At 42.6% G+C, this 24,548-nt stretch overlaps 1 protein-coding gene across 2 annotated transcripts in view; it reads right to left on the bottom strand.

Moving 5' to 3' along the window:
• Positions 1-260: 260 nt before the first annotated feature.
• The window catches only part of Samd12 (sterile alpha motif domain containing 12), a 364,536-nt gene continuing 340,248 nt past the window's right edge, over positions 261-24,548 (bottom strand). For both annotated transcript variants that reach the window (XM_050145134.1, XM_050145135.1), the window contains exon 5: positions 261-441. In XM_050145134.1, the coding sequence (XP_050001091.1) occupies positions 410-441 (32 nt within the window). In that variant the 3' untranslated portion in view covers positions 261-409. The remainder of the gene's footprint in view (positions 442-24,548) is intronic.

The raw sequence follows: 24,548 nt of genomic DNA, 5'->3' as shown, positions 1-24,548 counted from the left end.
ACAGTTAATGAACATCATGGCGGTAACAGTAAACAGGAGCATTAGCCAAGTACTCACCACGTGCCTAGCATCATACTCAAGAACCTACGTCTATTTTGCGGCAACCAGGTAAGTGGGCACACTAGCTCCACTCCACGGATTAAAAAAGCCAGGCTTAGAGAAACAGATTGCCTAGGACAGGCTGCAGCAAATGGGGCAAAGACATGCAAAGGTGCTTGTTTATTCCAGAACTATTAAGTAGGAAATACACTTACATAGAAGGGAAGGACTTAGTTGCCATCTCTCATCCCCTTATCCCAGAGTTTCTGTTTTCCTATAGAATGTGGTTGATTCCTTGTACGGTAAGAGGAGGAGTGGTTCTGTTGCCCGACTCTGCAGTTCTCACGGCCTCTAGGGAGTTCCGAAGGGCTCAGAATGGAGGGAACGCTCCCGTACTTGAAACTACCGAGAAGAAAAGAATGTGTTGAGAGAGCCGAGATTTCTCCCCTTTTCCTCAGTTCTGGGCAGGAGGGCCAGTGGGTGAGCAAGGCAGGGTGGGAAGAACTTGCTCACTTACTCTAGTATCACAAGCAGAACTGATCTACGGGTCTGAGAAATCACTGTACGCACAGACAGCTCTAGTTTCCCTGCTTGGATTACTCTGTGTACACATGAGGTTACCACAGGGTATCCCATAAATATATGAAGTTACTATGTGTCAATAAAAGTTTATTGTGTGCATTTTTACAAATTTTAAAACCTCTCTCTTGTTCTTTCCCCACGGTGTGTGTGTGGTGTGTGTGTGTGTGTGTGTGTGTGTGTGTGTGTGAGAGAGAGAGAGAGAGAGAGAGACAGACAGACAGATAGACAGACAGACAGACAGACAGACTGTGGTCATGTGTCAGTGCACATCAGCTATATTGTGTGAGACTAGATGAGAGGCCCTTACCACCTTGCCTGGGACAGATTTCTTGTAGTCCACGGCTACCTAGGCCAGGCTAGCTCCCTCCCAAACTTCTTGGGTCTCTCCCTTCTGCGTTTCCCACATTGTCATAGAAGCCCTGGAATTACAGCTGGGCACACACCACATCTGGCTTTACCTGGATTCTGGCCCTCGTGCTGCAGCAGCAAGTACTTTTCTCCTCGCGCCATTGCCTTAGCCTCTACACTTAAAAGACTGACTATGGAAAACAAACCTAAAGCAAACCTTCCGGAAATCAGCTCTGATTCACACAGGTTAAATTGCATTTCCAGCTTCCGGGGTTTAAAAGCTGACATTTGCACCGCAGGTCTTCCAACATGCCTGCGTGAGACTCACCTGTGGGAGCTTCTCCGAGATTTTGCTTTCTCTTGCTCTCTCCCCCTGTAGTGGAGCAGAATGTCCAGGGGAGAGATTGGAAAGCTATATGTTGAACAAGAGGAGCAGTAATGTTCATGAAGTCGGCTTGGCAGCCGTCCACGAAAACACCCACGTCTTTCCCCCAGTATTTAAATAGTAGTTATTTGTCCTTCAGACAGAGAAAAGTGGTATCGACTGTGGGAAAATGTGGTTTATAGCCTTGCTCTTTTCACATAACAAAATAACCAGAATCCTGGATATAATACAAGGCAGTGATCCAGTGCTGGGTTGCAGTGTAGGGCAGGCAGGGGAGGCTTGGAGACCTGCACAAGCTATCTAACTTACGCAAAGTTCCAGGGACCTGAGCATGTCCTAGCCTTCCAGTAGTTTATGCTTCCTGCAGGCTTCTGCATACACATATTGCCCTGGACACTGGCTGAAGTGTCCCACAGCGCTTTGAGGGGGCAGGGCTGGAGGGGTTTCAAATTCCTATGATGAAACTCTACTAGAAACTGCTTTGTCCTGTACCAACATCACTTGACGGTATATCTGTCTTCAGGCTAGTACTTCATGGTGCTCAGAAGTGTTACAGGGAGTTTCAGGACATTGCTCTGAGCTCCAAATGGGAGGAATTAGGTCCACTCCTTTTAGAGATGGATCATAGATTTGAATTTCTGACCATGTTGCTGGGGATGGAAGTGTTTATAGCTGCTCTGGAAATTGCTATGGACCTCAAGTTCCTTCAGGGAAGAGGTATGTCTCACTCTTCTCGTTCTGTGCTCTGGCCATGGCGGGGGGAGGACATCAAAGTTATTCTTGACATGTTCATGGAATGAGAGAATGAACATGCAAATGAACATACGAAGACAGCTACACGAGCAAAGTTAGCAGCTCCTTCTTGTTCTTTAATGAGAACTGGAGCAGGGACTTCAGTATATGGAGTAAAGTCTATGAGCATCTAGGGTATCCATTGCCTTAGGTCTTTAGGAATCATTTGCCCTGGAAACCAGCAAGAACCTCCCTCTGCTGTATAGCTAGCGTGAACCAGATACCAGCTGACAGCAGTAGATGATTCCCTTGTACCACACAAATACGAAATGATGCATTTTGGGGATAAAGGACCATCCGGCCAGCTGCTCTCTGCAGGGATGCATTTGTACAGCCAATTAGTCTGCAGTAACCCAGTGATTCCATCCTTTGCACTGGATAGACGCAAGTGGCTCAAGTCATTACATTCTGACAGCCGTTCTAAGAGCCCCAACATCCTTTCAGAGGAAAACTCAGTCAGTCTACTGGCACAAGCAATAATGAACCAAAGAGAGCACAGCTATGTACCTTGAAGTTCAGTCCTATCTGCCATTAAACTTCCCCTCCTCTACAGCACCAGCCAGCTGGCTGAGAACATTCTAAAGGATTGTTTTCTATTTTCTCTCGTTGCTTCTCTACCCCAGCTTACTCATCACCAGAGCACGGAACCCTGCTTGCCTGTCTGTCAACCGTATGAGCAAATCTGCTTTTTCTTTCTTCCTGCTTGTTTCTTTATTCACGCATCCATGTCTTTGCCTGTTTGCACTATTTAGCCTTATTGAATCTCAAGAGCTCTCCTGTTGGCCAATCCAACAGCTTCTTCCGTGGAAGAGTATTCGTACCTAAGATTCTCTTCTTTGGAAAAGGAATGATAGTAAAAACAACAAAAAAATATTCTCCAGTTTTTCAAGAGAAAAGAGAAGAGCACGCTTCTGCGGGAGTCTACCAGGTACACTTGGTGTTTCTTCTTTTCAGTGCCTAGTGTCAAGGGAGCTAGAAGAATCTCCTCATGAAACACTGCTCTGCAAATCAAAGTGACAGCAAACAAGGAACACGGGCGCACACTCTTGGAGCAGAGGGCACTTCGGCACTTGATTCTTAACTTTCAGTGTATGCTGAACCACAGGACAGCATATCATCGGTCCTGCGGTTCACTAGTGGCCACGAGGACATGGACCACACTCTGAGCAGCAAGGGCAGGGGGCTCCCAACTACTGTAGCACTGGACACTTCCGAGTTTTTGCAGTGATGGATGTGTCCTAACGGTTCTAGTACAGTGGCCATTAGCTACTTGTGTTCACTGGGCACTTGAAGCATGAAGAAGTGGGTGAAACACCTTTTCTGTGGCCGTGGTGGTGGAGTTGGGTGTTGCATGTTTGATAAGTGTGAGTGCATGCTGGTGTGTGGCTCCATGCACTTGTGTGGAGGTCACGTGAGACCTCCTACTCTAGTACCCTCCCTTATATTATGTTCAGTGAGTGTCTCACTGAATCTGGGGCTCACTGGCTAAACTGGCTGTCCAGACAGCTTCAGAGATCTGCCTGTGTCCTCTTAGCAGAGCACTGGGGATACAGGCAGGTGCACTGCCATGCCTGTCTTTTTATGGGGGTGCTGGGACTTGAGCTCACATCCTTGAGTTTGACAGCAAGTTCTCTTAGCCTTCCGAACCATCTCTCCAGCCCATGGAAATTACTTTTAGCTTTAATTTTACTTCATGTATGTTTACATGTCCGTGTGTGCCAAGTGGCTGCAACACTGTAGAATTGAACTAAGACAGAGATTGAGCAAGACGGCCTCAGAAAAGAAAGTCACCCAGCAAGGGGAACTCCCTATGTTGTCACCCATATTATAAATTTGTTCTTGTCCACACCTGCCTTCTTCCTGTTCTCTTCAGTGTGGCTCATGGCTTCCCCTCTGCCTTTGTACAAGTTCCCAGAATCACTGTATATACAAAATGGTAATTAAGGAGAACTCTATAAACATTCCGAAGTGCAGAAGATTATCTCGTTTACTCAAACCTCTTGGACTTGGCAAAAACCAAGCAAGAGACCTTAGGAGGAGGAATGGATCACTTGTTATGAGCCGTTCTACCTTGGAGGCTGTCTGGCAGGATTCTGAAATCAGGATCCAAGGTCACAGTGCTGTGGGTTTTGGCTCTTGGGTCCAGACACAAGGGACAGTTGCATGTAGTGGAAGAAGACAACAATAGCAAAAAAAGAAAAAAAATGAAAAAAGAAAAGAAAAGGAAAAAAGAAAAGAAAGGAAGAAAGAGAAGAAAAAAGGGAAGAAAAGAAAAGAAAGAGCACTCAGTCTAAACCAAGTTCTCTCCAAATGAGAACATACTGAGGGTGGGGAAAGGGCTGGGCTTGCTCTGTCTCAACGGGAGTCAGCAGGTTACAGTCTGTGTTACAGTTAACGAGATTTGGAGATGTTCCCTGAGCTAGTGAGTACTAATTTCCATTGAGGAAAAAGTTATGAGGCTTGGATGTCTTAATGATAACAGATAATTTCTCTGTGTGGGCAGAGCTACAAAGTGTGTTGCTATGGAACTGTGCGGATTGGGCACTTTCTTTTGTGTACAGTTTCCCCCTCCGAGAATCCACTTGGCATGAGTTACAAACCTGCTTGGGGACTCTGGTGATTAATTGCTTGAACTGGCTGGTGGCCATCAGCAGGACCGCGCAATTTACCAGTTTCCACGTGGAATTATGAAGCTGAAGGTTTAATGGGATTTCAGGTAATAGAGCCCAGATGTCCAAAAGCAGGATGTTCGAGATTTCACCAATTTGCAATGCTGTGGAGTTTAAGCATTATTTATTTCTTGCTGAGATATCCCTCTCCCATCTTTAAACAATCTTGGACCAGTCAAATGCAAAGGCCTTCACCTTGGCATACTGTATCCAGAGAAGCCATTCCAGTGCACACACCTGCAGCCAACAGTTCAGATACAAGCTCCCTGCCTTGTGGTCCAGGCTCTTGAGGTCAGTTTTTTTTTTTTTGCTAAGGATATGGCAGTTAGCAGCCCTTGTCCCACCTTGCTGTGCAGCACTCAACTTCCAAATTGCTTTCACACATTTAATTGCCTTTCAGTCTGTCAGGGTCCAAAGGAAATGGGCTGGGACTAGTAGTATTATCTCTGTTTTGATGAGGGAACCAGGGGGCACAGAAGAGCAGGGATAATAACAACTCATGATTATGCCATACTGTCATGTAAAAAGTGCTGTTTCAATGGGGTTTATGCGAGTTTGCTCTTTGAAGCCTCTTCATAGCTCGGGGATTATCAGCTCCACTTTGTTTATTTTTGTTTTTTCGAGACAAGGTTTCTCAGTAGCTACAGAACCAGACCTGGAACTCGCTCTGTAGACCACGCTGACCTCGAACTCTCAGAGATCCTCCTGCCTCTGCCTCCTTAGTGCTGGAATTAAAGGCGTGTGCCACCACCACCCAGTTATCAGCTCCACTTTGGAACGGGAGTACTCCAGTACAGAGAAGCTGGGGCACACAACTACTCATTGATGGAGCCTGAGTGGCATGGTCCGTGGTATTCCGGAACCACGTACTACGCATCGCATTTCTTCCACGGAAATGTTTTCAGCATTGCTGACAAGATCCGGAGGTCACTGTTAACATACTGTCCTTTTTGGGAAAAGATTTATTTTTTAATTTCCATATGTGTGTAGGTGTTTATTTATGTGTGGGTATACATACATGAGTGCAATACCAGCAAAGGCCAGAAGAGGGTGTTGGAGTCCTTAGTGCTGCTGCTCCAGGTGGTTGCTGGGAACAGTATGCGCTCTTAGTGGCTGACCCATCTCTCTAGCTCCAGGGTAGCATTCTTTTTTTCTAAGATTGCAAGCTCTTGTAACTAGCGAGTGATTGCTCTAGCACAGAATATCTCAGTATCTTCCCTTAGACTCATCCATAACACATCACAGACCAGTTGGTCAAATGCTGATCTCTGCTTCCTTCAATATGTCCCTGCCTAGTTTTATATACTTCTTACAAGGTCAGTTTAGAGTCTACCTATTGTTTAGAAGGTGTCACATATTCTTTCTAAACCTCTCTTGATTTGTTCTGCAACTCGGAATGATCCCATTGTGCGAACAGACAGAACAAACACCATTTCCCCCAGGCTGCAACTAACTATTGAGCTCTGTGCCCAGATCAACATTTTTTTTTCTATCTACCTTCCATCTTTCCTACAGTCTATCTTAGGGTGTGCTTGAACTCACTATTCTATTGCATCTAGTTCACAAGTCCGGGACTGTGGTGATGTCCGACCTCTTATAAGCATCAATATTATTTCCTGATTGCCATCTCATGTTCTATGCTAAACACTGGGTATATGAAGAATGAATATCAAATAACCCTCACTCTTATTCTCAAGCAATCCCTGGCTTGCTGATCCATATTCACAGTGAGAGTCGATGGCTGGACAATGTCCTGTATCCTCGTATAGAAAGGCAAGATTCCTGAGGCATGAGGAGGCACAGGAGCCCTTGCTGCTGTTTACAGATAGGACTGGGAATTCTGCCCAGTCTCTCTTCTAGTTAGACACTTCTCGGAGAAGGGGACTGTACTGTATTCACCGGAATACTTAGTACAGTCTTTTCAACAGAGTGATCATGGCACAACTAAAGAAGGACCATATAAGACGTGATGGGATTCTCCCATTATGGCAGAGGAGTCTGGGTGATTCTTCTCCTGTTTTGGCCATGGAGGTAAAGACAAGGAAGGTGGACACTTGCTGCTGCCCATGCTTTCCTCACACGGCCCTGACCCAGGCAAGGGAAAGACAGGAAACCCCTGGCACACTTTGCAAATCAGTGAGCAGTGCAGGGTAAAACTATGATTGTTTTCACTTCTGTAAGATGTCAAGGAATGCTTAATATAATCTTAACATAACAGTTTGGGAAACCTTCTTCAAACCTACTCCTGCCTCAAGGACTGCAAAGCATTTAATAATTTAAATTATTCCTTTTTCAGAATGGTGACTGGTTATTTGGTATTATGTGGCCCTTATAAAAGTCTGTAAACATAAGTGTGTTTCATTTCACTACCCTTAAAGAGTTTGGGTTTGGAGCATTGTAAATACATTTTATCCACGCTGAAGTTTGGCTGGGATACTAGGAGGTAGGGCTGGCACCAAGCGGCATCTCATCCTTCCAGAACCGAGCTAGGCTGTCTTACATCCGAGAAGCATGTGTGGGAGAATGAAGGCGACAGTTGCCCCTGTGTGGACTTTCTGAGAAGTCCAGCTGCTTCCTCTCCCTGAGCCATCTGAGCGACAGCCATCTCCTCTGTAAGTAAAGGGAATCCAGATGTTTTGTAGCCATTTTTAAACATAAGATCTATCACCATATTTCATCCCATCTGTCTTTGCTAGGGTTTTTTGCTGCAGTGACAAAACACCTAGATTAAAAATAAGTTGAGGAAGATCTCATTTCACTTATAGTTCTAGGTAACAATCAACTGCTGAGGGGACTCAGGACAAGAACTCAAACAAGGAAAAAGCCAGGAGGCAGGAGCTGATGCAAAGGCCATGAGTACTGCTTACTTGCTTGCTCCCCATGGCTTGCTAAGCCTGCTTTCTTATAAAATTCAAGACCACCAGCGCTGGGGGTGGCACTGCCTATGATGGGCTAAGCCCTCCCACACCAATCACTTATTAAGAAAATTCCTTATAGGCTTGCGTAGATTCCAATCTAATGGAAGCATATTCTCCGCTGAGGCTCCCCCTCCCCCTCTAGCTTGCATTAAGTTGACATAAAAACTAGCCAGTATACTATCCAAGCTGCATTTAAAAAAAAAATGTACCAATAAGACAGATCAGCAAAAACCCAGTACTAATTAAACCATGACAGAATGCTTTGCTAGTCCGACATAAGGAACAATATCAGCCTGCTATTGCTATATGCTTTCTGACATTAGCTCTAAAGAACCCAGCAATTTCTCTGCCTTCGGGTACTAGCATCAAGCATGATAGGCAATCCCTCTGCATGGATTTCAGAAATAAAACATGACACACCTTCATTTGTTTGTTATGTATTTCTATCTGAGTGCAAAGCTCAGATTTCTGCTTTGCAAAAACATATTAAATTGTGGTTATACCTTCAGTGTCAAAATTTGCCTCACGGATGGTGCTGTTTCATGACTTTTGGCTTGCGAGATACATTTTTGCTTCAATGCCAAATTATAGTGTAATATTTCAGAATCTGTTTTAAATAGCAATTAAACTTGGGTGAAGTGATAAAAATATGAACAATCAGAGCCAAATCCTTACACAGAAGACTGCCATATGACCTCCAGTTGTCATAACCCTCCCTAGACTGTAAAATGTACAATCTAGAAATGTTCGAATCATGGAAAAAGTGCACTTCAAAGGCACTGGAAAACAGGAACTGAAAGTTTATCATAGATCTCGAGCTCAGTGGACACAACAACAAATCTCAAGTGTCTCCCCTTTTAATAAGGGTAGTGAGCACCTGGTGAGGATCCAAAGAGGGCACCGAGGCCCGATCTCATATTTTGGAAAAAGAGATAAAAATGCTGGATTTTAATCTGATTTTTTGGAGTATAATTCATATTTCAGGAGCTATAAAACCATGACTAATCTTATTTATTGCAAATTCTACAACATGGTTTGCCTTCCTACTTCTCTTTGAAAGGCATCTTTGAAACCTGGGCCAAACCCGTCATGAGTTCCTTCAATAGACTATTTCAGAGATGGTTAATGTGCTAGTTCGCACTTTCCTCTTTCTTTCTTACTACAGTGTGTTTGTTTCTCTTTCCTCTTTCAAACGTTGTCACATGCAATCAATACTCCCAGAAGCCACATGGAGAGCCCCACATGGAGGGAAACTGAGTGAGTGTCTCACATTGAGCAGTAAGACTAACTCCTCACCATTTGAGCAAACCATCTGGGTTGTGGATCCTCAGCCCCAGGTTATGGGACAGGGAATGAAAAATAAAGAGTTCCTTATCAAGCCTTTTCCAATTTTCAAAATTATGCCTGAAGAACCATTGATGTTTGGAGCCGCTGAGATACTGTGCAATGTATTTTGTAGAAATATATAGCAAAAAACCACTGTCATGTTAATTTTTAAAGTGGCTTTGAGCAAGACTTGTTCTAGAATCTTAAGAAGCAGATGCTGGAAGTGAACTTAAACTCACTGCTTCCTAAAGTGAAACCTTTTAAGAATTGTTCAGTACTCTGCTGTTACTAGTCTACACCTAACGAGTACAGTAGGAAGTTTACAATTCTAGAGGCCAGGGCGTAGAAGATGTGCCTGTTGTGTAAGTATGGTGACCTGAGTTGATAGTCACAGAACTCAAATAAAAGCAGGACATTGTAGTGTATGCCTGTAGCTACACTTTTGGTGTCAGTGGTCAGAGATAGGTGGATTGTTGTAGTCATCCAGTCTAGCCAATTTAGACCTTCTTGATAGTGAGACATGTCTGTTTCTGGCAGCACCAATTACTTCAGAGAGGTTGATGGGCATTGAAGAAACTCATTATGAAATTTGTCTTCAGTGTGAAAAAGCTAGCCATTTGGGCGAGAAACTGCTCTTGCCTGGACTGCTTGATGCTATGTTGTATGAACTGGACATGCAGGACCCACAGAAAACGAGTGCCAAACTTTCAAAAAGATGGGATGGTTCTTCAGGGTCTCTGCTTCACAGAGAAAACCGCCAGACATTCTGCAGGACACAGAAGAAAGCAACTGATGAACTTTGCTATTACAAGGCAGAACAGATCTTTGAATTTCCTGCTTCATGGAAAAGTCTGTTGAATACTATGGGTTTGTAAGCTGAAGATGGATGCCCAAACATTATAGAAGAACTTTTGTTGACTGTTCAGGTAGCAAGATGTCTCTGTCAATTCTAGAACTTTGGAAGTTGCTTACAATGTACTTCCTGTTTACTTAGGTAACATATCCTTCTAGAATCTTTGGTGGAGTTGAAGACAGATAGTTATAATTTTCCTTAGTTATGATCAAAGATAAATTAGATATAAAACGTTAGATTCACAAAGATAGGATAGATGACTAAATATTGTAATTGCAATTCTTACTTGATACTTATTTTGTTATATGTAATTTTACTATGTGAAAGTTAAAACCTTCCTTTTAAATTAAACAGAAAAGGGACTTGATGTACAATTCCTCTCTGTATGATTTGAGTATGTTTTATTACCACTGGCTAATGAATAAAGCTATTTTGGCCAATGGCTTATCAGAGCAAAGCCAGATGGGAAATCTAAACAGAGATATAGAGAGAGAGTAGGCAGAGTCAAGGAGATGCCATGTAGCAGCCAAAGGAGACAGATACCAGAACCTACTGATAAGGTAACCGGAAATGAACAGTCTCTGGTTACAAAATTCTCTACCTAAATGTATAAAACTGTAAAGAATGAATGAACAATTTTTAAAAAAGAAAAGCAAAAGCAACCAAGCATCAAAACAACAACAGCAACAATAATATAAAGTTAGACAAAGGTCTTAGCACATAATAAATATGAAAGTCTTCAATAAATATGAAAGTAAGAAAGGAGAAAGAAGGGAAAACACAAACAAACAAAGAAAAAAGAACAATTTGGCTCTCACAGAAATATCTTTTGGTGATACTAATGTAATTAATCTTTGAATAATACCTGCTTTCTGGCAAGGTGTGGTGGCACATGCCTTAAATCCAGAAGGCATAGTAGATCTCCGAATTCATGGGCAGCCTGTTCGACAGAGTGAATTCCAGGGCCGCAGAGAAAACCTGTCTTAAACCTCCTCCCTGACTAAAATAGATAGATCTTTCTGCAGGCCAGGGTATATACTGATAAATAGCCATCAGTTAGAGTCAATATATTTATATCTACTTCACATAAATTATTTATATCTACTTAAAGTAGGCTCTTAAAATTAAAACAAAACAAAAAACAAAAACAGAATTTGGGACTGGAGAGATTGCTCAGTGGTAAAGAATAACTTGCCACTCTTCTAGAGAACATCTGTTTGGTTCCCAAAACCCATATGGGCAGCTCCCAACCATCTGGAGCTCCAGTTCTCCAGAATACAATGCCCTCTCTGACCTCAGTAGGCACTGCATACACATAATACACACACATAGAACCGAGCATTCGTGTATTTGCATAAAATAAATACTTTTAAAAGATACAACATGGTCAAGCTTTTCATCTTCGGTTTAAACTGAGGTTAAGGAGACAGAGCTTTTTTTGCAGTCTCAGAGAAATATACCATGTGTAAGGATGTTACAGACTTGTTTTGTTCCATTTAGAAATTGGGAAGTGGGGGAAGTAATTGAAGTTTTACTTAGCATTGGATTCCATGCTAACATCTGTTGTTTCTTTCCTTTGAAGCTATAGGACTCATAAATTTATAATCCTTCCCCACGACTTGCTGGCTGATGACACTGCCTATTTCCTGAAGACAAGCCTTGTAGTAATAAGACAGGGCAAAGGCGGTAGAACAACAGCAAAAGGGTAAGGCAGAGGTCAGATAGATCCAGTCCTGGGTAAGAGGTTAAGCAAGGAGGCCAACACCCTACAGTCACTATCTGATAGAAGAACTTATCTGGCTTCCTTAAAAACATCTAAACAACAGTAACGACCAAGTTAGATGAATTCAATTTCACTGCATGGGAAAATATACATCTTATTTCTCTTATAAGCCAAGCAATAGTGAAATCTCTCTACTTCAAAAGTTCAGGTCTGGCAATTTTGATAATCTAAGACAGATATTAGAAAACTCTAGCACCAGTGGGACAAATCTGGCCCACCACATGCATTGTAAATAAAGTTTTATTGGAACACAGCCACATTCACTTGTTGATGTATTGCCTTCAGCCACTTTCAAATTACAACGGAAGAGTTGAGCACTGCTTCAGAGAACAGGACTTACATGCCCAAAGCTACTGTTGGCTTCTTTACAAAACAGTGCACAGGCCTCGGATAGAACTGTCTCACACTACACTAGATCTGCTAGTGAGAAACCTTTGAGGTGCTTGTAAGCTACAAGGGAAACGGTTGCCATAACTTTCTAAGTATTACCCGTTCACCTTTGCTCAGAAGTTCTATGAAGTAAGGTTGCAGGACAGAAATAGCCAGGACCAACAGACAGTACCAACTAATAGTAGTTGGTAGCGGATCGGGCATCTAGGAAAAAAAAAAAGCAGCAAATTGGGACAGTGTGTATCTATTTAGTACAACCTCATCATACTGTAAAGAATAAATGATGTGCGTAATAGTAGATTTAATTATGAGATTTTATTGCTAATTATGAGACTTATTGGTGGTCTAAAAAGAGGTAGTTTGAACAATCTGGAAAAGTAAAACTATTGGAATTTATTCTCACTATTTCTTGATAAAGTATTAGGTAGGTGTCACTATGTTATGTTAGACTTAAATTTGCTGAATGTAAGCTATCTCAAACACCTTTACCCAGTTAGCATCCTTCAAATGCTCCCTGTCTTGTTCACCACCTTACTCTAAATGCATGTCATTTAGAGCAAAGGACCGAGCCACAGAGGGAGAGGGAGACCTGGATGGGGAAATTGTGCCTGCCATACAGTTGAAGTGTTTGGAAGGAAAGATGTAGTTAACAATAAAAAAATTAAATAGTATAAAATACTAACAAGACAAAAGATTTGTCAGATTTCACAGGAGAGGACTCACTTGCACTGCTTGGTTCTTAAGAACCAGAAACCTGAGCCAGGTGTTTCAAAGAAAACGGAATCATGGAAAAGTAAATTGTAGGAAGTCAACGCTGAGGCCCACCTGTGTTTGGGAGCTCCCTATGACTCCCTGCTCCTAATAGGTAAACCCAAGCACACGAGGCCCTTGGAATCATGACGCACACCTGCACGCCCACAGTCTTTTACAGAAATGACCTCTGGCCTAATTCTTGCTGGTGCTTGCCTGACTCTGATTTTTGGGCATGCTATACTTCTGGTACCCTCATACACACCCCCACTGCCTGTTGTTTGAGGTCTAAGTTCTCCACAGGGCCTAACCATAGGGCTCTATGTCATTACGTGTCTACATGTAATATTACTAGTTACAGCTAACACATTGTCTCTACCATGGCTAATTCATGGCTCAGGTTCTGCCACTTCTGTATTGGTCTGTATCCAGAAAACAAGTGACCCCACGACAGGTTTAACAGGAAGTTGCTAGGAGGGCCTCAACACATCTCCTTCCTGGTTGTTTTTTAATTTTTGTCTTATAGTGGATCAAAAAGAAATAGTTTTAATTACTATTTTAAAGTTCTAGCTATCAAAGACACTTTATGGAATATAACATGACACTTTCATATATGTATACTTTTTGGAATGATTAAGCTGAGTTAATTAAAACATCAATCACCTCTTAAAAATCACTTATTTTTATTTTATGTGCATTGGTGTTTTGTCTGCATGTATGTCTGTGTCAGAGTGTCATATTTCCTGAAACTGGAGTTGTAGACAGTTGTGAGCTGCCAGGTGGGTGCTGGGAACTGAATTCCAGTCCTCTGGAAGAGCAATCAGTGCTCTTAACTGCTATGCCATCTCTCCAGCCCCAATATATCAATCACTTTATACATTCTTTTCGTTGTGCAAATTTTCAGGTCTACCCTTTAGGCTCATCTACATATTCATTATTAACTATGGCCACCATGTTCTCCAACAACTCTCGAAAACCACATTGTTTGTCCAACTTATCCAACTGTATCTTTCCATTCTCCTCCTCCTCCTATTTTCTCTAAGTCTTTGATAATCACTATTCTAGCCTCTGCATCTTCGTGTTCAATCATATGAGATCACACACATATGAAGGTTGTGTGGCATCCACCTTTTTGTCCCTGGCTTATTCTAGTTTATGCAGTGTTCTCCAGTTCCATATGCTATTTCAAAGGTTGACTAATAGTAGTAGTTGTGGCAGTAGGAACAGTACATGCCACATATTTTAACCATTCATTCACACATGGACACTGAGGTAGAATTCTTGTCATGCTGCATTTTAAATAGTGCTATTCCAGATTAACTGTATTCCTGTGGTCACGAATCTTAAAGCACACATAGTTCATCATAGGGGCAGAAAACCGAGTTTCAATGGTGAAGAACAGGGAGCTGGCTACGTCTCTGAAAATGAGCAGTTGTGGCATCCTTGCCTCACATCTCCAATAACATCCCAGAAGGGAGCAATGCTGCCCTTAAGAGGTCCCTCTTAAGGGACCCACAGTCCCACTGAACTCAGGCCAGGTCCCCCACTTTCTCTTGTTTGTCTGAACCCTGCAGGCATTTGTGTGCATACTATTTTATGATGCATGTTTGGCTTCATGTTGTTTCATGAGTATGCTTGCTTGCTATATGTTTGTTTTGGTCTAACATCCACATGTAAATCCCTGAAGTGGTGAGTCTGGACTGTCTATTTCTTCTTGGTCTTTCTCAGTGGGTGGTTAGCACAGTGCTATTCCAATAAGCAAGTGTTTTCTAAGTAATGAACCTCTCAAACGATCTGTTCCATTTAGATTTTAATCTAAAGTAGAAATCTTACTTCAAATAGACAAGGTAATTTTGCTAATATCCCTGGATGGATTTGAAGACAGCAACAAACTCTTTGATGCCTTCTCAGTCAGGAGCCCAGGTCTAGTTCCTCTTCCTTTGAATGCACACGGGCTTCTAACTGCTTCGGCCAGCAAATAATGGGATGGGGGCTGAGATACTACAGCTCTAGGCTAGATGAGGACGGGCACTCTCATTTTTCACTAGAAGTCAAACTACTTCTAGTGAAAAGATCATATGGAGAAGCCCTGAGACTATACAGGGAGAAGAGTCTTGCTTAGCCATGGCTTCCATGATCCCTGCTAAGTCAACAACAACGGTTCTGAGCTATTAGGCCAGCCTAATGGCATGGGACCACCTGGGAACTACATGTAAAGCCATGTATTGCTAAAATATCATTCTACTGAATACTGCCTCAATCCTAAATATGGTTGTTGCTAAAGTCATTGTTATAAGTTATGTGTTATGCAATAATGTATAAAGGAGGCAGAATTTCTCTCTGCATTTCCTGTCTTTCTGCATGATCTCCTTGTTTTAGAGTTATAGTATAATCTATACTATAAAATAATAAATCTAGTTTAGCATCTGGGCAAATAGAGATAGAGAGATCAGCCTGGGAATTTTAGGCTTAAAGTTGTGTGAACTTTTGTCTGGTAGCTCACACCCCATTCCTCCCAGGGCTGAAAAGGCCACGTGGGTAGCAATGCATCTCTCGGCCATTCTGATGGATTATTGATTTTATAAAGCTGTTTATACATTATCTTGACCAATATAAATAATCTGGCTGTGGTTCTGTATTTTGTGATTACTATGAATGCCAGGCTATGGGATATCAAACTTGACAGTCTGTATGAAAACCTTCATATATCTGAAGACTGTATATTCTTAGAGAATCTGCTAGTCTATTTTTAATTAACCGCTACTTTCTTGTACCATTGTTACCATATTATAAAATTATTTTCCCAAAGAATTATTTTCAATTCTTATTTGTTTTCTCTTTAAAATATGTATTTTATTAATTCTTCAAGAATTTCATATATACACATAATGTATTTAGGTTATAGTCACCAATTTCTCCACTAAATTCTTCTATATCTACTTGCCATATTCTTACCCCCCCACACACTCAACTTTATGGTCTCTTTTCTTTGTTTTGAAATCCCGTGAGTCCAATCGGTGCTGCCCATATACTCATTGGTATTGCATCATCCAATGGAGGCCACGCCCATTACAAAAAAGTGACCCGCCCACTCCCAGCAATCATTAGCTGTCAGGAGGGTCTCATTTAAAGGTGGGGATGATTGTGAGCCCCTTTCCCATTCCATGCTGTGATGCTGATGGGCTTGAGCTTGTATAGGAATCATGAGGAGAATTGTTGCTGTTCTACGTTCAGGTAAGCAATGGTCCTGTCATGTCCAGAAGATGCTGTTTCACCTTGGACCTCCATGGCCTCTGGATTTTACCATCCTTCCACGTCCACTTACCATTCATCTTTCAACTTCTTGAAGCCAGCTGGTGGAACCATTTGGGAATAATTAAAATGCGTGCAGCTCTTGCAGAGATGTGCCATCTAGACTTGGCATCCATGAAGAGCAAAGCCTCTTCCCCCCAAAACAAGTTTTCTAACTTTGGGATACAGTCACTTTGTAATCAACATGTCCTTGTCCCAACTGTCTCAGAGGCTTAAGTAACAGGGGGTGGGAGACATGTTTTGCAGATAAGTCATAAGTTGCGATATCAAGATATGAAGACCTTGGAAACACCTGGATGGGCTCTTTTACAGAAATAAAAAAAAAAAAAAACAGGAGGGAGAATTTGTTGAAATTAAATTGAGATAAGAAGAGTAGCTTTGAGCCACAGAGAAACCCTGTCTCGAAAAACCAAAAAAAAAAAAAAAAGAGTAGCTTTGAGAAATTAAAGACTCATGACCAAAGGAAAGAAGGGTCTAGATATGCTTATGTTCTCTATTTTCTAGTTAATATTTGATGCTACATAATGAACAAACCATAAATTCAGAACTCTGTTGGTTAAAATGATCTCTGCTCGCCAAGAGGTTCACAGTCTTGGAGGTTAGGCACAGGGCAGAAAGAAACACAAGCAAGTACATTATAACAAGAGGGCGGCTATGCCAGCGGTGTGGGAAACACACAGAGTAATTAATTAACAGTGGGAAGGGCTATTTAAGCAAAGTAAACACTATTTTGAATATCAAGGAAAATGACAACATTGCTGAAAAAGTTCGCTGGAGGCAGATGTGGATGAATGAAGAGGCAGAGCTCTTCCTGGAACGGAATGAAATTAGAGACGCATCCATCAGATATGGCTTAGTCATAGGATGAGTTAACTGAGTGAGGGATTGGGGAGAAATGGGGCTGCAGGAACCTGCAACCTAAGCTAGTGCTTGGAGTCAGAGCATGAAGGGGCAAGTACAAAGACCTTTGGGATTAAAATTTTGCTTTTGTTTTCAATCATGTAGGCACGGGGAATGAGGAATGTTCTAGAACCCTTGGTATACCGCAATCATAGCTTATGACTCAGAAATATGCTTTTGTAGCGTGTTACAGTTTCCCTTCTACATCTTCTGGAAGAACTATTTTCTTACATCTTCACTGAAGAGCAGGGTACCATGGAAACAGGTCTCAGTGTTCTGCTCAGTACCAGGCATCACGCCTGGCACTGAGATGAGGCTCAACAATGATTTGGTGATCCACTGAGCATTACTTTGGAACAAGAAAAAAAATAAATAAAAGCCTCAGTCAAGAATGGGCCAGAGACAGCAGAGCAGAGAGAAAAGGTCTGACATTTCGATCAAGGAAATTCAGCATTAACTCTAAGAAGAGCAGTGAGAAAGGACCAAGCTCGAGTACTCCTCTCAGGTGTCCACAATTGTGACCGGAAGAAAGGAAGTTTTGAAAAAAGCCAGGAAAAGGGGAAGAGGCATGGGCTTTTTTGGAGAGGGGAAGATGACAATCTGGTGTAACATATGTACAGAAGATGTCCTTATGGCACGGTGGTGGAGCATCCTGTAGACAGGCAGCAGAAGATGCCTTGGCAAGAATACAGGAGAAATTAGAAGACGTTGGATACAGACTCCAATGTTCTCGCCGGGTGGCCTGGGTGTCATGAACGTCTCTTATGTCAGCTTTCTAACTCATAAAGAGGAGATGAAAAGAATCTCTGCTCCCACTGACTCAGGCTTTCTTGATGAGTATGTACAGGAAAGTGTGTTTGAAGGCGGCACAGAACTTTATGAAGCATCGCAGTTGCTATTGTGCTAGCATCTTCTGCTGTGGTACATCCCTCAATACAGCCTGGTACTAGTCAAGCGAAGTGCCTGCATGTAATGCCCGTGATCCATTCTCTCTGCTAAAACACAGTCATGTCCTATTCTATTGATTGGGAATATGGACTGTAATGCCCATGGTCCATTCTCTCTGCTAAAACACAGACATGTCCTATTCTATTGATTGGGGATATGTCACAATGGAGTAGTCTTCCTTTCTTTCCTTGTCTTCTATGAAAAGTGACATTTCTAGTTTCAGAAGAACGAAGAGATGTCAGTATGAGGATTTTAAGGTATGTCCTGTTGCTTATGAGCTCAAACATGTTCTCTTGACAGACAAGGACGCACTCTTTTCAGGAAGACAAATGCAACCCTTTCATTTTAACATTTGCTTCCTTATCCAGTTGATCTATTGTAGAAGTCATCCAAATTCGATCAAGCCTCAGTGGTCCCCAGGCCTGATTCTGAGATAGATGGACACAAGCTTCTTCTTGTACTATCTGGGGTTCTCTGGGACCCATCGGGTACCTGGAGCTAAAGACAGCTGCACATTGTGACATTCTGTAACTTCTAAGGTTCTATAAGAGATGGCGACTCAGACCTGTAAAGGGTTCTTGAATCAGAAGACCCATTTTAAAATTCCCTGATGCGGGTAACCACGGTCATCCTGCCTGGATGTACAGGTAGACTTGTCAGAGGTAATTTATATGAGGGAAGAGCCCCATACCTCGAAATGAGCCTCACTCCAGGATTCCATGAGGGGAAGAAATGCAGAGTTTCTGAGATCAATATGGATCTATCTTTACCCGTCTCAAGTTCTTTGATGTGATGTAAAAGCAGTAATGTGCCCAGGAATGAACTCATAAACAGTTATCCGTTTTATAGCACAATAAAAGCGCAGCAAGATTGAGTTGGGAGTTAGGCAAAGAATTGGGCTGCGATAAGGAGATCTGCTTTTTCTTGCCAATTGGCTCATTGTGTCATCTTCTGTAAATCACCACGTGACTCTTGACCGCAGATTTCCCATCAGTGCTTTGTACACAGGACACGTGCATGCTCAGCGGGCAGCCGTGACAACTGAAGTATACAGTCAAGGCTTCCTATTTGCCAGCCTTGTGTTTATTTTTATTTTTCAGGCAGACTCTCAATTATGTGGCCTAGGCTGGCCTCAATCTCATGATTCTCCTGGCCTTAAACTCTTAAGTGCTGAGACAACAGACACACACTACCATGTCCAGCCTGGTTCTGCTCTAAACTTGGGCTATGTTGTCGAACAAAAAAGACTGAAGGAATTTTTAAATCTAAGGAGCTCACATTCTGTGGGATGATGCAATCTTAAATAAGAAGATTACAAGGCACATAGTAAGTCAGTGGTTTTGTTTGCTAGAAGTTGTATGGAGCTGTTATTAAGAAAAGATACATAAAGGAGCTCAGGTAAATTTGGAAGGTGATTCACAGTGGGGATGAGTTGATGCCAGGCTCTGGAGAGGTTGGATTTCCACTCGGGTTCAGTGGCTTCGCTCATTCATCATACCTAAAATAAACCCTCAAATTACACAGTGGTAGCAATGATTAAAGACAGGGAGCACAGAGAGAGTGCATAGGGGCAGCCATTATCCTTATTTTCTACCTCCAAGTTCTAAGACGACAAAGAACCAACAGCGTTCAAAATAATGGGTGCTGTAAGGAGAGAGGACGCACTCCGCCATCTCGGAGGAAACTGTGGATTTAATGCTAGTCACATGGTTTGCCTAAGGATGTGGTTAGTTATTGTCGGAGCAGTGGAGCTTGGTGTTTCAGCAGCACCCCCCCCCCCAAATTACCTCAAGACAGACAATTGCTGCCGAAAATTTTACTTCCAGGATTAAAAAGAAAAAGAAAAAAAAAACCAGAATTTATAAAGTTTAAAGCCAAACCTTTTAATGTTATAGCATGTAACCAGCTCTTTGGATAATGAGGCAACCAGTCCACTCTGGGTATCAATAGTTGAAAGGTCTGGCTTTTTCTAGTTCATGTCAGAAACAGAGTGCTTGTGGCAGAGGTGTGAATTTCGGAGCATCGCTGGCAAAATTGCTGAGCTCTGTGGGAAATGCTTACGTTCTTTGATGTTGCTGATGATAGGAGAGCAAACAGCATTTCTGCCACTACAACCATTCTGGGTTTATATCTGTTTCCATCAATCTTTAGTCAATGACATGATCATTGCTCACCTCCTACAGATGTTTCGCACCCGAGAATTCAAGTAAGGGAAGAAGGTTGGAGACAATATTTAGTGAAATGACCAAAATATATTGCTGCGTTCCTGATGATTGTCCTATGTTTATAGAGGTCACAAAAACATTCAAAGTACATTTTTTAAAATTAGAAAATGGTAAAAGTAGTTCGGGCTAGTCTTCTTCCTTTATTAAATGCTGCATATCCTGAATCCACATAACTCACCCTTCCTTCCCTTTCTTCCTTCCTTCATCCCTCTTTTCCTCTCTTTGTCCCTTTCTTCTTTCACCAAATGTTGAGAATGCACATATCAGGTGCTTTATTGAGTGGATAAAACTATGAAAAGTAGGATCCCACAGGCTCAGGGAGAGCTTCCTGACTCTGAACATGGGGTTGGTTTTCCTGGCCCCTCAGGAAAGTCACTGTGTTGTTCATAGAGAACCTGCTAAGAAGCTTCCGGATAAACTGTGCTGTCAGGGCTTTTGGAGGCTGCTGGTGTGAGGAAAGGCTCCAGGAGTGATCTGCAAGGGGTGCGCTTCATGCCATACGGGAGGGGGGGCATAGAGATCATTAAGTTCACTAACGGCTTGCAGGGGAATAGGATTAATGGGCCAGAACCTTTCTGGAACGCAGTGTTTAGGAGTTCAACCAAGTCTCTAAGACAGCATGTTAAGTGTTTCGAGGCAGTTTATTTCAATTCAGCAAAACCTCATGAAGGGCTCCTCAAGAGCAGCTGGGCCCAGGTGTATAGGGTAAGGCTAGAACAATCCCTGTTTTCCAGGAGCCTCCAGCCCAGGTACAGGAACATGCAATGGGTAGGCCAAGTGTGGTGGTGGATCTTGAGCTCTCTAACATAGAGGCAACTGTGCAAGAAGTGAGGATGGGATGAAAATCAGAGAAGGGCAATAGCGTGTATAGGTATGAAGTGATTCAAAGCAAGTGTAGTCTTCAGAATGGCCACAATCACTTCTTTAGACGGGGCTATACTTAGTCTCTGGATTCAGAGCTGATTGTCACCCCAACTTTCATGGGTATGAAGTTGAGAGAATACAGAGAGAATACATTGACCACGTCCAATATCAGGTGCTGTCTAACATGCTGGTGCATGATTTTATATTTATCATCTCATTTAATTCTTAAGCCATTTATATAGGGGGTACTATTGTCTCTATTCAGTTCACAGGGGAAGTTAAGAAACGAGGAGGCAATTTCCTAGTTCTGACAAACTCACAGAAGCATGATAAACCCTGTTTATTGAGAGACTTTGTTATTATTGCTACTCTGATGGGCAGAGTATTAGCCTGGAACAAGTTATTTATCTTTAGGCATATTAAAGTTTCATGCTGAATATATATTTCAGCAATGGAAATTATGAGAGAATATGGACAAGTAATCACAGTGAAATTCCTAAACAAACAAAAGAGCTCCAGGGAGATTCTATTTTCATCAAGAAGTCAAGAAAGTCCTTCTTGTAGGTGTTAATGCCTACAAACAACCAGAATGGCAAGATACCCAGAAATGTCCAATAGTGGAATGACCAATAGTCATCTAATTGGACTTAAGGCCCACTCAATAGGAGAGAATTCATGTTTGATACTGGGGCCAGAGGACAAGAAAGGAACATCTGCTGCAAAATAGCTTCTTCTACACATGGTGGAAGCTGCACCCACGAAACCTTAATGATACGGTGGCCTAAACAAGACTGTAAAGATGACACTTTTTGATGTTCCAGTGCGGATGGGGGAATCCTCACTTTTCACCACTAGAAGAAAAGCTATAGACAACTAGCAGTTGTGGAGACAGGAAGAATCAACCTTTTCCAGGGACAAGTCCTCCAATAGGCTAGCTTAATCCCAAGAGGTCAGCTCTCAACACGTGTGAATAACACGAAATGATCTCAGCAGGTTGTGTGTATAGACATGTACATATTTGTAAGCAACAATTATAATAAAAACGTAAGAGGCTATAAATTTGAGAAAGAGTGGGAGGGATGCATAAGAAATGGAGGGAGGAGAGGAAGGGGAGAATGATATAAATATAATACTCATATACAAAACTCTCAGAAAAAGAAAAGAGTCCTTCTGTATCTCATGGACAACTTCATAGGTCCATCTTTCTGCTCATCTACCCACCTATCCATTAAACCAAACAGCATTTATGGTGTATCCTCTCTGTCTTTTAGTCTGTCCGTCCGTCCATCCATCCATCCATCCATCCATCCACCCACCCACCCACCCACCCTACCAGCATTCATGAAAGGCCTAGTACACATTATGCTCTTTTTCAAGAAGCTAAGGATAGAAAGACAAAGACACATCCAACCTGTGCTCTCAAGAAAATCATTATTATTCCTTTAAAAACGGCGGGGTGCGTGTGTGGACGAACACAGGATAGGCGAGACACGCGCAAAAGGAAGAGACGAGACACGCGGCTCCCACGTGGGTGCGCTTTAATGGGGAGAGGGAAACACAATAAGGGATGGGGTGTGCGAGACACACAAGGGGCCAGAGAGGGGTGAGAGAGAGGTGAGAGAGCGAGACCTCGTGGAAGCTCGCTTTTTAACGGGAAGCACAAGGTTATCTGGGAGGAATGACCCGCACCTGGGCACGCCAGCGCGCCAAGGTGTTCGTACTCCAGGAGGAGTCTGGGAGCTGTAGTTTCCAAGGGAATAACAATCATGATGGGAGCCGTTAGTGTGAAGATAAACAATCGGTATCTAGCAAAATAGGTGAACTAAGAAAGGAGAAGTTTCATGGGTGCTCAAGGAAGGAAGCAAGTTGTCATCAAGATCTTCCATAAAGGTGACCTGAGGGGAGGATGACAGTAACTTGGGGGAAAGTGGACTTGTGTATGTGTTTCTCATAGAGGAGTAGTTAGAAGGTGAAAGAGTAGGACACAACATAAATCACCAACAATTTTAGGATGGGAGAACAGTGGAGGAAAAGCCAGGAGACAAGGCTTCCTTCCTGGGCTTGGCACACATGGCACAAGACTCCGAGTACATCACAACGGCACCCCAGCCTTCACTCCCCACTTGCTAGCCAAGAATATTACATATCACTTACCTCCCACTCAGAGGGACGTGATGGAACATGTGACAGAGCTTGGAGAACATTTTTAACGCAAAACATCTCCACTTTAAATGAATCTATGCTGCTTTTCTAGACTAATCATCACCCAAGGAAAGACCTCAGCCTAAAGGAACAAAGAAAAGTGATGCACAATGGAGAAATAAGACTTGGGGAAAACGTATCTATTGTACAATGTTCAGATTCATGCCTGGTTCATTTCTGCCATCTCTTACGTCTGCAAAATGTCTCATTATTAATTACGAGCTCACATTTCTTTTTTTTTTTCCCTCCTTTGCAACTTCACAGTTCACTTTTAGACCCAACCTCCCCACTTCCCCAGGCACCGTTGTCATTATTTCTGCTCCCATTGGGGCTGACTGCAAAGATTAAATGCTGAAAATCCACAACAAACTCCCGGGAACTTGATGAGTTCACTGAGGCTGGTTTCTGCCTCTCAGCAAAGCGTGTCAGAGTGAAAAGTGCTCAGAAAGGAAAACTCCCACACCCCTCTTGGGTTCCCCTTCTTTGTTCCACACAAAAGCACAGAGTCCCCCTATGGGAAGTCTTCCCTGGAAGGAGGGATTATGCATAGCTGCCCTTCTATGACCAGCAATGACAGCCATCTGAAGTTCAGAGCCAAAGCCTAATTATCTGCATCGACCACCTCAGCATCAGATGCTTCAGCTCACACCAGCAGCCACCGACTCCTGAACAAGTCGGAAGACATACCACTCCGAACCACTCCAGATGTCAGCGTGGACAGTATGGTGTCTTAAAAACTTCCCCGGGGTAGTTCTGATGGATGCTGCGGGGGTTTGAATTCCCCTGGAAGACACATGGATTAGGTGATCTAGAGAGACAGAAGTACTGGCTGGGTGTGAAGAACTTCCTGGTAAGTATGATAGGCAGAAGATTCATTGAGGAAAATGTGCTTGTACTAAAACCTGAATGACAAGAAGAAATCAGCAGAAAAATAAAAAAAAAGCTCGGGCAAAAGGCAGGTAGGCAGAGTCCATAGGAGGGGCTCACGAGGTAGAGGGAAAGCTTAGATGTCCCAGATAAGAAAAAAGGAGAGTGTGTTCACAGTCCAGTGGGTAGCAGGGACAGTCCAGATTTGGAACAACAGGGAGGAGACGATGACAGTGGGCCTGATGGTCACGTGAAAGAACTGAGACTTTCAGCCCAAATGAACCTGTAGGCCATTGGCGATTTTAAGCAAGAAAATGATGCGTCTTGATTTATACGTTTATTATTTGTTCTTCACTTATTTTTTTGTGTATGAGTGTTGACAGTCTACACGTTGG

This window comes from Alexandromys fortis, unplaced genomic scaffold (assembly GCF_014885135.2).
Source record: "Alexandromys fortis isolate MF-2015 unplaced genomic scaffold, M_Fortis_MF-2015_v1.1 scaffold_2_1_26212458, whole genome shotgun sequence".
Lineage (NCBI taxonomy): Eukaryota > Metazoa > Chordata > Mammalia > Rodentia > Cricetidae > Alexandromys > Alexandromys fortis.
This window is presented reverse-complemented; position numbering and strand designations above follow the sequence as displayed.